Source organism: Phoca vitulina, unplaced genomic scaffold, assembly GCF_004348235.1.
Source record: "Phoca vitulina isolate PV1807 unplaced genomic scaffold, GSC_HSeal_1.0 scaffold2, whole genome shotgun sequence".
NCBI classification, from domain to species: Eukaryota; Metazoa; Chordata; class Mammalia; order Carnivora; family Phocidae; genus Phoca; species Phoca vitulina.
Genome location: NW_022589705.1, coordinates 68,737,242 through 68,751,552, shown reverse-complemented (window position 1 = coordinate 68,751,552; position 14,311 = coordinate 68,737,242). Strand labels below are relative to the sequence as shown.

At 54.5% G+C, this 14,311-nt stretch overlaps 2 protein-coding genes across 2 annotated transcripts; one reads left to right on the top strand and one right to left on the bottom strand.

The window, feature by feature from the left end:
* The first annotated feature begins 6,358 nt into the window (after window positions 1-6,358).
* GUCA2B (guanylate cyclase activator 2B) lies at window positions 6,359-8,435 on the top strand. Its single transcript, XM_032414792.1, has 3 exons — window positions 6,359-6,442; window positions 7,511-7,697; window positions 8,374-8,435. Exons 1-3 carry the CDS (start codon window positions 6,359-6,361, stop codon window positions 8,433-8,435), a joined length of 333 nt encoding a protein of 110 aa, XP_032270683.1.
* A 3,706-nt stretch (window positions 8,436-12,141) lies between these two features.
* GUCA2A (guanylate cyclase activator 2A) lies at window positions 12,142-13,373 on the bottom strand. The gene is made up of 3 exons (XM_032417292.1): window positions 13,299-13,373; window positions 12,603-12,798; window positions 12,142-12,206 (listed from the first exon to the last, which is right to left on the bottom strand). The coding sequence occupies exons 1-3, from the start codon at window positions 13,371-13,373 to the stop codon at window positions 12,142-12,144; spliced, it is 336 nt and encodes a 111-aa protein (XP_032273183.1).
* Window positions 13,374-14,311: the final 938 nt, after the last annotated feature.

The following is a 14,311-nucleotide window of genomic DNA, read 5'->3' as shown; positions in this document are numbered from 1 at the left end:
GTGGGGGTGTGCAGAGCAAGATCAGTACAATATGGATAGGCTGGGAAAAGAGCCAAAGGGGAAGACAGATTGAATGAGATTTGGTATGATTACTAATATTGGGGTACACATTTGGTTCTAAGTTTCCTGTTGGCCATAGCAAAAATAGAACCACTCCCTAGGTCACCCACTTCTCCAGGGACAGGCCAAAATTTCATTTGGGAGACTGCTGGGAAATCCACTGCACCTTGGTTTAATCAGCTCCCCATACAGGGTTTTCCAGATCAACTCTGCTCGTGTGTTGGACCCGATATGCTGATCCTTCTTTAAATTTGTCATCTTTCCATTTTAGCCTTTAATTTAAAGTGATAGCTAAAAACTCTACCTCTAGAGCCAACTGTACTCCCACTAGGTCCACTCCCTGTCTTCCTTTCTCGATCCCACTCCACTCAGCTTTACATCGGCTACTTTCCCAAAATTCATCTTGTCAAGGTCACCAGCCACTTCCAGGTTGCCAAACCCAGGGGGCAGTTCTCAGTCTTCATCTTACCAGAGCTAACTACAGCCTTCGACCCAGGTAATCGTGCGCTGGTTTCTGAAACACTTTCTCCATTTGGCTTTGAAGACACAGCTCTCGAACTGGGCTCTATCTACTACTGCTCCTTCTCCTTCTGCTGTGCTGGTTCCTGCCTCTCTGCCTTACCTCCAAATGTCACAGTGCCCTCTTATGGTTCTGTCTTGGGACATCTCCTCTCTTCCATCCAGTCACTCCCTCAACCCAGTGTCAGAACTCAATGAATCATGTACTCCCTGATGACCACAACATGTATGTCTGTGGCCCTCATCTTTACAGATGTCAAACAGGCATCTCAAAGTTAACAAATCCAACCAGAACTCTTTTTTTTTTTTTAATTTTTTTATTGTTATGTTAATCCGCATACATTACATCATTAGTTTTAGATATAGTGTTCCATGATTCATTATTTGTGCATAACACCCAGTGCTCCATGCAGAACGTGCCCTCTTTAATACCCATCACCGGGCTAACCCACCCCCCCACCCCCCTCCCCTCTAGAACCCTCAGTTTGTTTTTCAGAGTCCATTGTTTCTCATGGTTCTTCTCCCCCTCCGATTTCCCCCCTTCATTCTTCCCCTCCTGCTACATTCTTCTTCTTTTTTTCTTTCTTAACATATATTGCATTATTTGTTTCAGAGGTACAGATCTGAGATTCAACAGTCTTGCACAATTCACAGCGCTTACCAGAGCACATACCCTCCCCAGTGTCCATCACCCAGTCACCCCATCCCTCCCACCCCACCCCCCACTCCAGCAACCCTCAGTTTGTTTCCTGAGATTAAGAATTCCTCATATCAGTGAGGTCATATGATACATGTCTTTCTCTGTTTGACTTATTTCGCTCAGCATAATACCCTCCAGTTCCATCCACGTCGTTGCAAATGGCAAGATCTTATTCCTTTTGATGGCTGCATAATATTCCATTGTATATATACACCACATCTTCTTTATCCAACCAGAACTCTTGATACCCTCACCGGACCTGCTCATTTCTGTTTCACATCTCAGTAGATGACAGCACCGCTTGACTTGGGACAACCTGAGAGTTGTCTTTGACTCCTCTCTTCATTCACCCTTGACATCCAAGGTAACAGAAAATAATCCTGTGGCTCCAACTTCAAAGAATCTCTAGAATTGAACGCCTGCTCACATCTCGATTCCGACTCCCTGTCCGAGCCACCAGTATGGCGTGGTGGGCAGTGACTTTGTCCATTTCATTGGTTGCTGTATCTCTTGTGCCTAGAAAGGTGCTTGTCACATGGTAGGCCACCAGTAAATATTTGTTAAGTTATCGAATGCCTTAGAGTTTGCTATGAACCTAAGACACAAAAAGGATTGTGTTTCTTGGTAAACAAATTATTTCACAACTATGAAAAGAATAATAACCAGTATTTTTGAACACACAGCATGGGCCAGGCCCCTTACATGCTAGATGTGATGAATGAGGCTCAGAGAAGTAGGAAACTGTCCAGACCAAGCATCTAGGGGTTCCTGGAGTCAGTATTTCCAACACATTCATTCACTCAACTCATCAGCTATTGGCTGAGCCCCAACTATGTGCCAGATATTGTTTTGGGAGAACAAAATAGACAAATCCCTTACTCTAATAGAGCTTGCAATCTAGTAGGGGAGGGAAATGCAAGAAACGAAATGTATACCTAGGACCGGTGCTACAAGAAAGCAAGGAAACAAGGTAGGATAGCCAGAAAAAGCTCTTTGGGGAAGTGGCATTTGAGCAGATACTGGGATGAAGTGACAGGTGAGCCATATAAATATGTGGGAGAAGAGCAAAGACCCCGAAGTAAGCAAACTTCGGCATGTTTGGGTGACAGCAAGGAAGCTAGTGTGGCCAGAACCCAGAGAGTGAAGAGCAGACTCTTTGGAGATAAGGTCAAAGTCTTTGGAGGGGTGCCAAAGGGACTTTGTAGAACAGTGGAAGCCTTTGGATTTACCCTGAGTAAAGTGGGAAGCTGTTAGCAGATTAGAGCAGAGGAGGGACATGGTGTGACTTAGATTGTGATAGGATCACTCTGGCTGTGTGTGGAGAAGGCTCCTGAAGAGGGGCAAGGGTGGATACAGAGAGACCTGGTTGAAAGTCTCTCTTGACCAGGCTATGGTGCACAGTTGTTTGGTCAAACAACAGTCTGGATGTTGCTGTGAAGGTAATTTTTCAGATATGATTAACATTTATAATCAGCAGACTTTGAGTGAATAATGTGGATGGGCTTCACCCAATTAGTTGAAGGCCTTAAGAGCAAAGACTGAGGTTTCCCAAAGAAGAGGAAATTCTGCCCCAGGATCACAACATAAAGACCCTATCTGCATTTGCCACCTGCTGGCCTGCCTTACAGGTCTAAGACTCAAGAATGCAACATCAACTCACCTGAATTTCCAGCCCACCAGTCTGCACTCTGCCCTACAGATTTCAGACTTGCCAGCCCCACAATTAAATAAGCCAATTTCTTAAAATAAATCTAGATAGATAGGCATAGATTAGATGATTGATAGATAGATGATAGGTAGGTAGGTAGGTAGAAGAAAGAAAGGAATGATGAGACATAAATTATATATATGTAAAATCATCAGGGAGTATATGATTCATTGAGTTCTGACACTGGATTGAGGGAGTGACTGGATGGAAGAGAGGAGATGTCCCAAGACAGAACCATAAGAGGGCACTGTGACATTTGGAGGTAAGGCAGAGAGGCAGGAACCAGCACAGCAGAAGGAGAAGGAGCAGTAGTAGATAGAGCCCAGTTCGAGAGCTGTGTCTTCAAAGCCAAATGGAGAAAGTGTTTCAGAAACCAGCGCACGATTACCTGGGTCGAAGGCTGTAGTTAGCTCTGGTAAGATGAAGACTGAGAACTGCCCCCTGGGTTTGGCAACCTGGAAGTGGCTGGTGACCTTGACAAGATGAATTTTGGGAAAGTAGCAGATGTTATATATATTCTACATTGGTTTTGTTTCTCTGGAAAATTCTGACTAATACAAGGCTGTTGTAATAATCCATGAAATAATCCATGAAATCAACGATCAGAGACTCACTCTACTATTGGACCTTGGGTAGCAGTGGAGATGGTGAGTCATGGTTAAAGTCTAGATATATTTTAAAGATAGAGCCAACTGGATTTGCCAATGAATTGAATTTGGCAAATTAAAAAAAAAAAAAAAAGGCATCAAGAATGACTCTCAGATTTTCAGCCTGAGCAACTGTGTGACTGGTTTTACTATTGACTGTTGCTGAGCTGGAGATGCTGAGCTGGTAAATAAAGGAGTCTGGAATTGAGGGGAGAGGTCAGGTTAGGGGGAGAATCAGGAACTGATGGCATTGAAGTCCCTGAGACGGGATAAGATCACTGGTGACCAGACACAGAAGAGTGGTCCCAGGACTGAGCGCTGGAGCCCCTGGAGCATTCTGAGGTCTAGAGGTCAAAAAGAGAAGGGACAACCCACAGAGAAGCCCAAGGAGATGAGCCAATGAGATTGGAGAGCGTGCGTCCCAGAAGGCAAGTGGAGAAAATGCTTTATTCCAAGAGAAACAGAGTGGTCGGCTGTGACAAATGCTGCTCGAGAAGTGGTCCATTTAGGTGCAGGGAGGGTCACAGGTGCCGGGGCTCTGCGGTGGTGGGCCCTGGGCGGGGAACCGGGTTCGGAGAGCAGAACGCCCGAACACACACACACACACACACACACACAGGCGAACGGTCACTCACTCTACTGTGGCATTTGAAGCTTCCACACAGAGACCAGAATCCAGGCTGGTGTGATGGTCAGAGCTTCCCAGTCAGAGCTCCCTGGGAAACGTCAGAGCACCCTGGCTGAACGGGGGCGGCAGCGTGGGTTTGCACCTGTGACTCAGTTTTGATGGATGCTGGGTCATTCATGAAGTGATTAGGAGGAGCTGGGCTGAAATAGGAATTTGAGTCACGTTAGGCAGATAGGGAAGTCACAACTTATTCCCAGGAAAAGAGTAACACACGACGGGCTGGAGGGGCCGGAAGGCAGAGAAGAGAAAGAGGGGCCTCCAGACCCTGTGGGTTCATTCCTCTCCCTTTCTGGAGGGCCAGTGGGGCCAAGCTTGCTCTGGTTGAAAGAGCAAGGATGTGGGAGTTAAAGATCAGAACTGTTCAGCTGTAGGTTCAGAAATGGGGCTTATCACGGAGAGTTCCCTGGAGAAGGAGAGGCAGAGGCGCCTCCACGGACTGCGTGGCCGCCACGGACAGATGCTAGCTGGGGAAATGGTCAGCTTGGGGACAGGGAGAGTCACGGGCTCCCCTGGGACGGGCCTGGTTAGTGTTTCCTCACAACAACCACTACGAAACTGTCCATGATTTCCTCCACTTCCTGATGAAGAAACAGAGGCTCAGAGAAGCTATGTAAGGTACCCAAAGTCACACGGTTGAGAAGCGCTGAGATCTTCGTGCCTCCAAGGCCCAGGTTCCTTTTTCAGTCAGCTGAACAGATGCAAGAATTCCAGAGACAAAGCCTGCTGCCCCCTCTTACATAGTGCTTGACCTGGTTGGGCCTTGGGTTACTCGTCTGGAAAATGGAGACCACCATTACACCTCTCCTAGGGGATTAGATGGAATCACGCTCACGTGCATGAGCACTGCACTTAGCTCGCTTACGGTGCATGTTCAAGAAATGAAAGCTATTGTTACCGATGATTATTTTCAGTTTACAGGTGAAAAAGCATGGAAGAGTCCATTAATTCCTTCACACTCTAGAGTAAAGGCTGAAGTCTGGATTCAAAGCAAGACATAGGAAATGCCAGGGCTCGCCCAAGCCCTTTTCCATCCATCCCAAGGTAAGAAAAAGGGGGTGATGGGCATTTCAGGCAGGTGGAATGCATCAGCAAAAGTGTGGGCAAGTAGGGTATTAGGGCGTGTGATGATGTCAAATTTTAGCTACAGGTTGGAGAGTGAGCCTCACTGGGCCATCTGGGCCTCAATTTAATGTCATGAGTGGGGTGACCGTCACATGCCAGGCTCCCTGTCCAGCAGAGGTGAGCCTTGGCTGGAGCACTGTTTACAGCTGCTGGGTGGCGGTGGTGATAATGCCCTTGGGGACTTTGCCCTCTTCTCTCCAATCGACGATCAGCCATTGGGGTAGTGGGTTAGGCATTGCCTAGAGGGAGATTAAGGAGCTCGAGTTACCGGGGAACTCAAGTGGGCCTGGCCCCGTCATCCTCACAGCAACCTCCCATGGCAGATTCTGTCATTATGCCCACTTGATGGAAGGGCAAAACAGGATCAGTCGGAGTTGGTGTGACTTGTCCAAACTCACACAGAGGCAGAAGGACCAGGATTTGAGCCCAAGTCCATCTGTCTCCAAGGCTGTGGAGAAAGGACCATGGGCTGACCTGAGTCAAAGACACTCGAGTCCCTACTCTGCCATCGACTAGCTTGGTGACCTAGGGCAAGTTACTTCACCTCTTGAGACTCATTTTCCCTGTCTGTAGAATGGTCTCTCCATCCTTCCACTTGAATAGATGTCTTCTGGAGCTAAGGTTGAGTGGTGTGTCCACGGCCCTCCCAGAGAGCCCCCCTCCCCCCAGGTGCCTGCCACACAGTATCCTCTTCCTATGTAGAGGAGGCTCTGGAACTCCCTGCCCTTATCACCCCAGGCCCCTTCCTGGGAATGGGCTTGGGGCTTGTCAAAGAGCCATCCAGCTGTCAACCCCACCCCAGCTGGCCAGTTAATGAGTGATCAGGGCACTGGAGCCTGGCCTATAAAGAGCTCCTCATGGGGGAAGTGGATGGGAGTCGGTGGACAGCGGCAGTAGGATACGGACGGAGCAAGATGCACGGCAGCCTGGTGTCAGGGCTCTTGTCCTCGGTGGTCCTCCTCCTGCTGCTGCAGGACACACACTCAGTCTACATTCGGGTGAGTCCCTCCAGCCACGAGCCCTTTGCCTGAAGGTCCCCAGCGGGGGAGAGGCTGGGATGGAGAGGGAACGCTAGGAAATTCATGGGATACAGGGGAGCAAGTGCCCAGGGCTCACCCTAACACCTAATCACAACCCAGGGACCAAGACAGCTGGTGGGTGGGGGCAGCCAGAGTGCCAATGGCAATGACGATGGTGATGATAGCAATAATAAACCTCCGCTAGTCAGCACTGCCCTCTCAGAAGGCAGGTCCTGGTCAGAGGTCAGAAGCTGGAACAAGACGTGGTCCCCGCCCTTAAGGAGCCCCGGAGGAGAGGGGTCTTCCCCCAGCTCTCTCCATTCACCCACATACGGGTGGATGGGGGATAGTCACCAGAAAGTCTCCCTGGCAGGTAACTGAGCTGACCTTGGCAGGCTGAGCAGGGGGCAGCCAGGCACAGAGGTTGTGGACTGGTCGGGCAGAGGGCACAGTCTACACAAAGGCTGGGAGTGAAGACAGCAGGGGCCCGGGGCTCCTTCCAGGGCCTGCCTGCGGGGTGGCAGGATGCCACTGGCCAGCGAGGATGGGGAAGTCGGTGGCCCCGTGTGTCCGTCACATTCCTGACTCTCGGTGGGGCCTCCTTGTCAGGGGTGGAGGAGAGGCAGCTTCCCCCTGCGGCCCTGGCCTTGGAACCAGCCAGCTTGGGGGTGGTCATTTTGCCATGTCCAGTTCAGGGGTGATCACCCAGTTACCGAGTATGGCCCCGGTGCCAGGCAATAGGGAGGCTCGTTCATCAGATGAGGCTCCGAGTGCGGAAGATACAGGCGGCCAATTGCGAAGAGTTGGGATTTGAACTGGGGTTCACCGGTCTCCAAAGCTCATACCTTGAATCACTTGCTCCCCAGCCTGGCTGCAACCTCATGTACAGTTACTGGGGGCCTGTGGCACCAGCTCCCCCCTCCCAGGCTGTCCCCCCTCCCAGGACCCTTCGTGAGAACAGGGAAGGCTCTGTGGAGCCTGAGGAGCTCTGGCGTCCTGGCCCAGGTTTTCATACCCTCTCATCTCCTGTCCCCTCCGGCCCCCTAGCACCAAGGCTTCCAGGTCCAGCTGGAATCAGTGAAGAAGCTGAGTGACCTGGAGGGGCAGTGGGGGCCCAGCCCCCGCCTCCAGACCCAGAGCCTCATGCCCTCCGTGTGTCACCACCCGGCCCTGCCGCCGGACCTCCAGCCTGTCTGCACATCCAAGAAAGCTGCCAGCGTCTTCCAGGCCTTGAGTGAGTTCCTGCCCCTTGCTCGCTCTCCTCCCCACCCCCCAGCTCTGCCACTTCATGTTCCTTCTAGTAAGCACCCAGTGGCTGGGACAGGGAGAGTCAAGAAGCTTAGCCTCTGGCCTTCATGGTCTGGGCACTGCAAGTCAGGCACGCCAGGACCCCCCTCGGTCCCCGGCACCCCGGACCGTTGATCGTCCTAGTGGACTTCACAGATGGGAGGGAAGGGGGCCCTGGGCCAGGGCCCCATAAGCAAGGACTGCAATACGGGGGGCATGGGGGAAGCACGGGGGCCCGGGGAGAGATGGCTCACGTCTGGGGTGGCATAAGGGTCTGAAAGGGTTCCCAGAGGAGGTGACATCTAAGCCGAAACATGAGGGAGGAAGCAGAGCTGGCCAGCAAATGTGGCACCCTCGAAGTGCCCGGCCCCCTGTCCCCCCGAGAGAGCCAACAGGAATATCCCCGGCCCCAAGGGTGTAAGGGGCTGGCCCAGGCACAGAGAGGCAGGGGGGCCTGGGACTCGCCCCCGAGCTGCCCTCTGCTCCTGAAGCGTCAGGCTCCTGACCTGTGAGAGAGATGCAGGTGCTAGACCCCCCCCCCCCCCCCCAGCCCCTGGAGATGCAGCTCCCCAGTGCCCCAGTGCCTCACGGTCAGCTGCTGACCGGATTTCTCCCCTGCCCAGAGAACATCTCTGAGGACGACTGCGAGCTGTGTGTGAATGTCGCCTGCACCGGCTGCCTCTGAGGGGACTGGCTGCCCTGAGCCCACCCGGACACCGCCCCCAGCCCGCTACCTTCCCAGCCCACACCAGCCCCCCACTGCCCCGTCCGAGCCCCAGTGGGGCCCCTGAGCGCATCAGCACCACTGGCCAGAGGCCCAAGCGGCTGGATGTGGCACGAAGCGGTTGGGCACATGGTTGGAGGGGAGTTTGGTCCCTGAGGTAGCCCTGCTGCCCAATAAAGATGCCCCACCTACCTACACCCAGAGTCTGGAGACCCTATGTCCATCCCCGGGAGCCCCGGGCAGAGGTGCTTGGGAAGCTGAGTACGTGAGGATAAAGGCTGATCTCAGGATACAGTCAGGAGCTTCCCAGTTTCCAGCACCTGCGGAGGTGGATCAGCAAGCCCTATTTCATATAGGAGGAGGGAGGCTGATGGGGGGCGTGGAATGAGTCCCCCCAAATCACAGAGCTAAGATGCTGCAGAGTGACTGGACCCATCTGACCCTGCAAGCCGAGCTCCAGGCCTGGCCCAGTGACAGAGCCAGGGCTGCTGTGCTTCCCCTGGGAGGTGGGGCTGCCCTGGTGGGTGGGCGCAGGGAAGAACCACTTGGTGCCCCCTCCCAGGCTGGGTGTCTGGGCTGCCTCTGCCCCAGGGCTCCTGAGAAAATGGGCCTGGGCCTTCGCCCTTACCTTCCTGAGCTCCCTCCCTTCTCAGGCTCCCCAGGACCATCAGGCCAGCTCCAGACCTTTCTTCCCTCTCTCCGTCCTGGCAGCCCTGAGGAATAATAATAATAATAATCAATGTCAGGGCGCCTGGGTGGCTCAGTCGGTTAAGCATCCACCTTCGGCTCAGGTCATTATCCCGGGGTCCTGGGATTGAGTCCTGTGTCGTGCTCCCCTCTTAGCAGGGAGCCTGTTTCTCTCTATCCCACTCCCCCTCCTTGTGTGCTCTCACTCACTATCTCTCCCTCTCACAAATAAATAAAATTTTTTAAAAATTAAAAGTCTATTGAGGATTTGCTGTACCCTAGGCCCTATTCTAAACTCACTGAGTCCTCGAAACGGTCTAATGCAGCAGGTACTCTTTAATAACCACTCCACTTTACAAATATAGAGACCCAGGTACAGAGAGAGAACGAGCTAGTCCAGGATCACAGCCTCAGCAAAGTGGCAAAATGGGCTTCTTCCCAGGCAGGCTGGGCCAGAGCCCACACTTTGAACCACCATGTTACGGCCTCCCTGTGGCTCGGGCCACACCGATGATGCCTACCAGAGGGGCCCCTGCGTTCTCACAGCTGCGGCCAACTCCTGGGCCTTTCCACAGGCTGGGTTCCTCCACAGCCGCTGTCCCGGGCAGCCAGAGAGGAGTGCCAGGCACCAAGGGGCCGTGGTCTCTGAACTCCGCTCACCCAGGGCCAAGGCCATGGCGAACTCCCCCAGACCAGCCGCTGCTCCCGGCTGCTCAGTTCTGCTCATGAGCTCTGCAGCCTCCCACTCCGACAGGCCACAGACCCCAGAGCTCTAGTTCCTTCCTCTCCCTCGCCCCGCAGACAAGGCTGGCTGGGGCCTTCGCAGTCCTCCTGTGTCTCTCGGGCCAGCATGCCAGAGGAACACGGCAGCACGGCCCCAACGGGGCCCCTTAGCCTTCTGTGGATCCCCAGTGCCCCCTCTCATGTCTAAACTGAGCCCCAGCACCAGCTGGCTTCGGCTCCCACTGCTCCCCTCAGCTACGCTGGGTCCCCACCTGCCTGGGGAGGAGGCAGGGAAGAGAACTGTCTCTGACGGAGCACGAGTGCCAGGCTCAGGCTGAGCCACCTACACAGAAATAGTAAGAGCAGCAGCAGCAGAGGGCCCACTATGGGCTCGGCAGGGCTCTACGAGCTTTTCCTGTGTCACCTCATTTAATCCTCGCTCAACCCTACAAAGTAGGGATTCTCGTCATCCCCGTTTTACAGACGAGGAGCCTGAGGGGAGAAGAGGCTGAGCGCTGGCCACAGTCACACAGCTGGTAATAGGCAGAGCCAGGATCCGGCCCCAGAGTCCAGGTCCGGAGTGGGAGCACTGAATGACCCTGTCTTACCCTGCATCTCATCAAATCCCCCTGCAACCCTGGGCGGTGGGGTCTGTTAGCGTCCCCATTTTCGGATGAGGAAACCAAGTCTCAGAGAGGGGTTCACAACTTGTAAGTAACATGGGCATTTGAACCCATGGGTTTGAACCCAGCCCTGTGTGCCTCCCAGGACCCACCCTGTCCAGACCGGACCCTTCCAGTGCCTCGGACCTTCGCCATTCAGCACCTACTCCACCTTCTGGAATGGCCTCTGCCTCCCTACCTCCAGATTGGTTTTGATTATCCATCCACCCCAGTGCACATCCTAAGCACTAATGCAAATGCCTGCCTCCCCTCCCCCTTCACAAAGCCTCTCCTGACCTGGCCCTAAAGACACCTCACCCTCTGAATTCTGCAGCCCAAGGAATTCTGCCTGAATCACCCTGTGGCACTTTCTCTCCACCCAACTCCCCAAGAAATGCCCTGGTCACCTCCTCTTTTCCCATTCCCTCTAACTTTGCTAACAAGCAGCCCTCCGTGTCTCAACTCCTTGCCCCTGTCTGAACCGGTCTCAGCTTGACCCTCTTTCCCCATCTTCTGGTTTGTTTTTACCATTTATTGATTCCCTGCGCACGGCCTGAACTTGATGTGCATGACATACACCTTTGCAGCATTATTTCACCCAGCCTGGGAGGCAGCTACTATCACAGTCCCAGTTTTACAGGGGAGGACACTGAGGCACAGAGAGGCAAAGTATGTGCAAGACCTGAGGCCGGCCTGTGTAGCTCTGGCTTTCCCCCACCCTGGGACGTGTCCTTGGGCATCATCGGTGTGGTGGGTTTTACCCGCTCCGGGGGTCACAGAACCCAGTACAGCCCAGCGGGGCTGATCAAAGTGCCCACAGAGCACCGGGGACAGAGTGGGAGCACGAAGACTCCTGCGAGGGAGACGCTTCTGAGAGGCCATGGGAGCACAGCCTTGGAGCCTCAGTGGGAGTTTCTCGGGCCAGGAGTGTGGGAAGAGGAGCAGAGCACAGGTGAGGGGAGCTGAGGAAGTGGTGAGGGTTGGGGCTGGAGGTGTGGTCCCCTCCGGGAGGGCAGGAGGCTACACTGCCGTGGGGGTGGAGGGGCAGGGCCCGAGGGACCTTGAACACTCCAGAGCCCTGGGCCAGTCTCATGGGCGCCCCAGCTATGTGTCCACCGCCCCAGCTATGTGTGGGACACCAAGCCGGCAGACTCCTGTGCTCACTCATGGCGTAGCGGCTCTGGGGTTCTCCCCCTCCCGCGGAGCTGGGAAGGAAAAGCAGAGGTTTTCCTCCCCCACGGGCGGTCTGGAGGTTGAGGTCCCCTGGGTGCCTGTGTGGGGTGGCAGCCCCAGGGGCGTGGCAGCTTAATAGCGGGAGGCACACACTAAACTCCGAGCTTGCCGGGGCAGGGCAGGCACCCTTATAAAGCTGGCTGACCAGTCCACTGACAAAGGAAGGCAGGAAGGAAGCGACACCAGGAGGACTCTGGCAACTGGTTTATTAGCTGAGGGCTGCAGTGGATCTTGGGAAGCGCCGGCAACTCGGATGGGTCAGGGGCTGGGCCTCCCCAGGCCGCCCCAGGCCACCCCCTCCTCAATCCTCCCCTGGAGGCCCGGCCGAGCATCCCGCGGGGGAGGGCCAGGAAGCCTGTGTCCTAGCATCCGGCACAGGCCGCGAAGGCACAGATCTCGCACGATCTCGGGTCCTCGGCGATGGCCTCTGCGCAGGAGAGATGGGGTGCCGAGAGAGTCAGAGCACCCCCCTTCCCTTGCGCCAGAGCTTGGACATCTGCCACTGAGGCCCCAGGAGAAACCCGGGCCTGTCCCCTCCCACCCACTGGTCTTTCCACCCCCAACAGGTACCGCTCAAGCCAGCCAGTCAGAGTGGGGATTCCACCCAGAAGGAGCAATAGCTAAGGCCAGAGGGCCCGCGGCGCAGAACTACCAACCAGTCATCGGTCAGAGCGAGGATCTTTCAAAATTAACCTTCGCCAATTACAACTTAGAACTACTTCCAGCAGGTTCAGCAGACCCACCAATCAGAGCACACCTCCCCCTCCCGGGCCACCAATCAGGGAGTTCCCAGGCCCCACCCGCCAGAGAGGAGGCTACTCACGCAGCCTATGGAGGATCTCCTGGGCATTGGTCTCCTTGCAGAGAGGCTTGAGTTCTTCCGGAAACTTCAGGTGGCTGCAGACTTGGGGAACCACGGGCGCACCACTCTTCCTGCTCTTCCGGGTGCTGGGCTCCTGGAGCTCCCGGAGGTCCTTGAGCCTCTTCACCGACTCCAGGGGAAAAGAGAACTTTCCATCCTGAGAGAGACATGTCCAGCGTGTGAGGTCAGGCTGCAGCCTGCCCCAGGATGTCCGCATGATTCCCAAGACCCAGGCCTGGGCTCTGGCTGAGGACAGGACTGAGGAGTAAGATCTAGAATTGAATCTAGCTCCTTCACTTCCCAGCCATGTGCCTAGAGCCAGTTACAGAACTTCTCTGAGGCTGTTTTCCAGCTCCGAAAAATGGGATTAATAATCTTATTTTCGCAGGGTGAGCGTGGGGCCTCACTTGAGGAGCCTGGCTCATGGCAAGCACTCAGTAAATTGGCTAATCACCTCCCTTTCCCAAGTGGTTCTCTTCTCTCCTCCAAGTTTGAAGGGGAAGGGGTATGAGGCAGGGCTGAGGGACGGGTTCCTGAGAAAGTGCCACACCTGAGACACAGCCCTGCTCCAGCCCTAAGGAGGGGGTGCTCTCTCCGGGGACAGGCCCTGGGCACTGGGAGCAGAGAGCTGGGCCAGGGGAGGGACAGAGGATTTACCTGCACAGTGACTCCCCCTGCCAGGACAGCCCAGGTCCCAAGGAGGCACAGTGCAGAGAGCAGGAAGGTATTCATGGCAGTAGTGCCCAAGAGGGAGGAACGGTTGGTTCTGGATGCCAGAGGAAACAGTGGGACTTTTAACGAGGGCAGGGTTACTGAGTAACCAGGGAGCCTTATCAGCATCTCATCAGCTAGCCTGTCAACTCAGGGTGAGCCTGTCAACTCAGGGCGAGCCTGTCAACTCAGGCCTAATCAGATAAGGCTCGAGACAGCCCTGGAAGATAAGAGATCAGTCCTGGGAGCCTTGCGGAGAGCCCCTGCCCCTCCCTGGGCTCCCAGTTTAACCCCCAGCCAGGCTAGGTCCTGTATCCGTTCACCAACCACACACACTCACTGACACCTGCTCTAAGCCAGGCCCTGAGCCGGGGTGGGGCTGCAGAGCCAGCCTAGCCCTTAAGGAGGGAGGCCCAGACTGGGGCAATGCAGGGTGATTAGGGGAGTGGGGGTTGGGGCGTGGATGGAGGAGCCATCCCACCCAGCCCAGGGGCAGGGAGTTCAGGAGGATTTCCCAAAGGAGGTTGTGTCAGCACTGAGTTTTGGAGAATGGGTGGAATTTTCTTAGAAAAGGAGCCAGGGAGAGGCCATTTCTTGCAAAGGACGCTACATGTGGAACAAGCAGGAGGTAAACAGGCCTGGAATATTCAGGGAATGTGAGTAGTTCAGCCTAGGGGAAGAGGGGGTTACAAGGGGGCTTCAAATGATGAGAGATGAGTTGTAGACCAAGGTAGGTACTAGGTTTGGCCACTATGACTTTAAGAAAGGACTCAGCTCTGCTGTCCCACGGGCCTGGGTTCAAGTGCTACCTGTACTGCATGATTTTAATGCATGTGAACTTGGGCAAATTGTTTTTCCTCTCCGAGCCTCAGCACCCCTTGTGGATCAATACTACTAATAACACCTACCTTGTGGGCTTATTCTGAGGATTAGAGATGTTGTAAAGATGCTTAGCTCAG

Bases quoted from the DNA above. Each gene is read 5' to 3' on its own strand.
- GUCA2B (XM_032414792.1), top strand. From the start codon at position 6,359: ATGCACGGCAGCCTGGTGTCAGGGCTCTTGTCCTCGGTGGTCCTCCTC. The intron at 6,443-7,510 runs GTGAGTCCCTCC...CCGGCCCCCTAG, and splicing joins CACACTCAGTCTACATTCGG to CACCAAGGCTTCCAGGTCCA. The intron at 7,698-8,373 runs GTGAGTTCCTGC...TCCCCTGCCCAG, and splicing joins CAGCGTCTTCCAGGCCTTGA to AGAACATCTCTGAGGACGAC.
- GUCA2A (XM_032417292.1), bottom strand. From the start codon at position 13,373: ATGAATACCTTCCTGCTCTCTGCACTGTGCCTCCTTGGGACCTGGGCT. The intron at 12,799-13,298 runs GTAAATCCTCTG...TGTCTCTCTCAG, and splicing joins CAGGGGGAGTCACTGTGCAG to GATGGAAAGTTCTCTTTTCC. The intron at 12,207-12,602 runs GTGAGTAGCCTC...TCTCCTGCGCAG, and splicing joins GGAGATCCTCCATAGGCTGC to AGGCCATCGCCGAGGACCCG.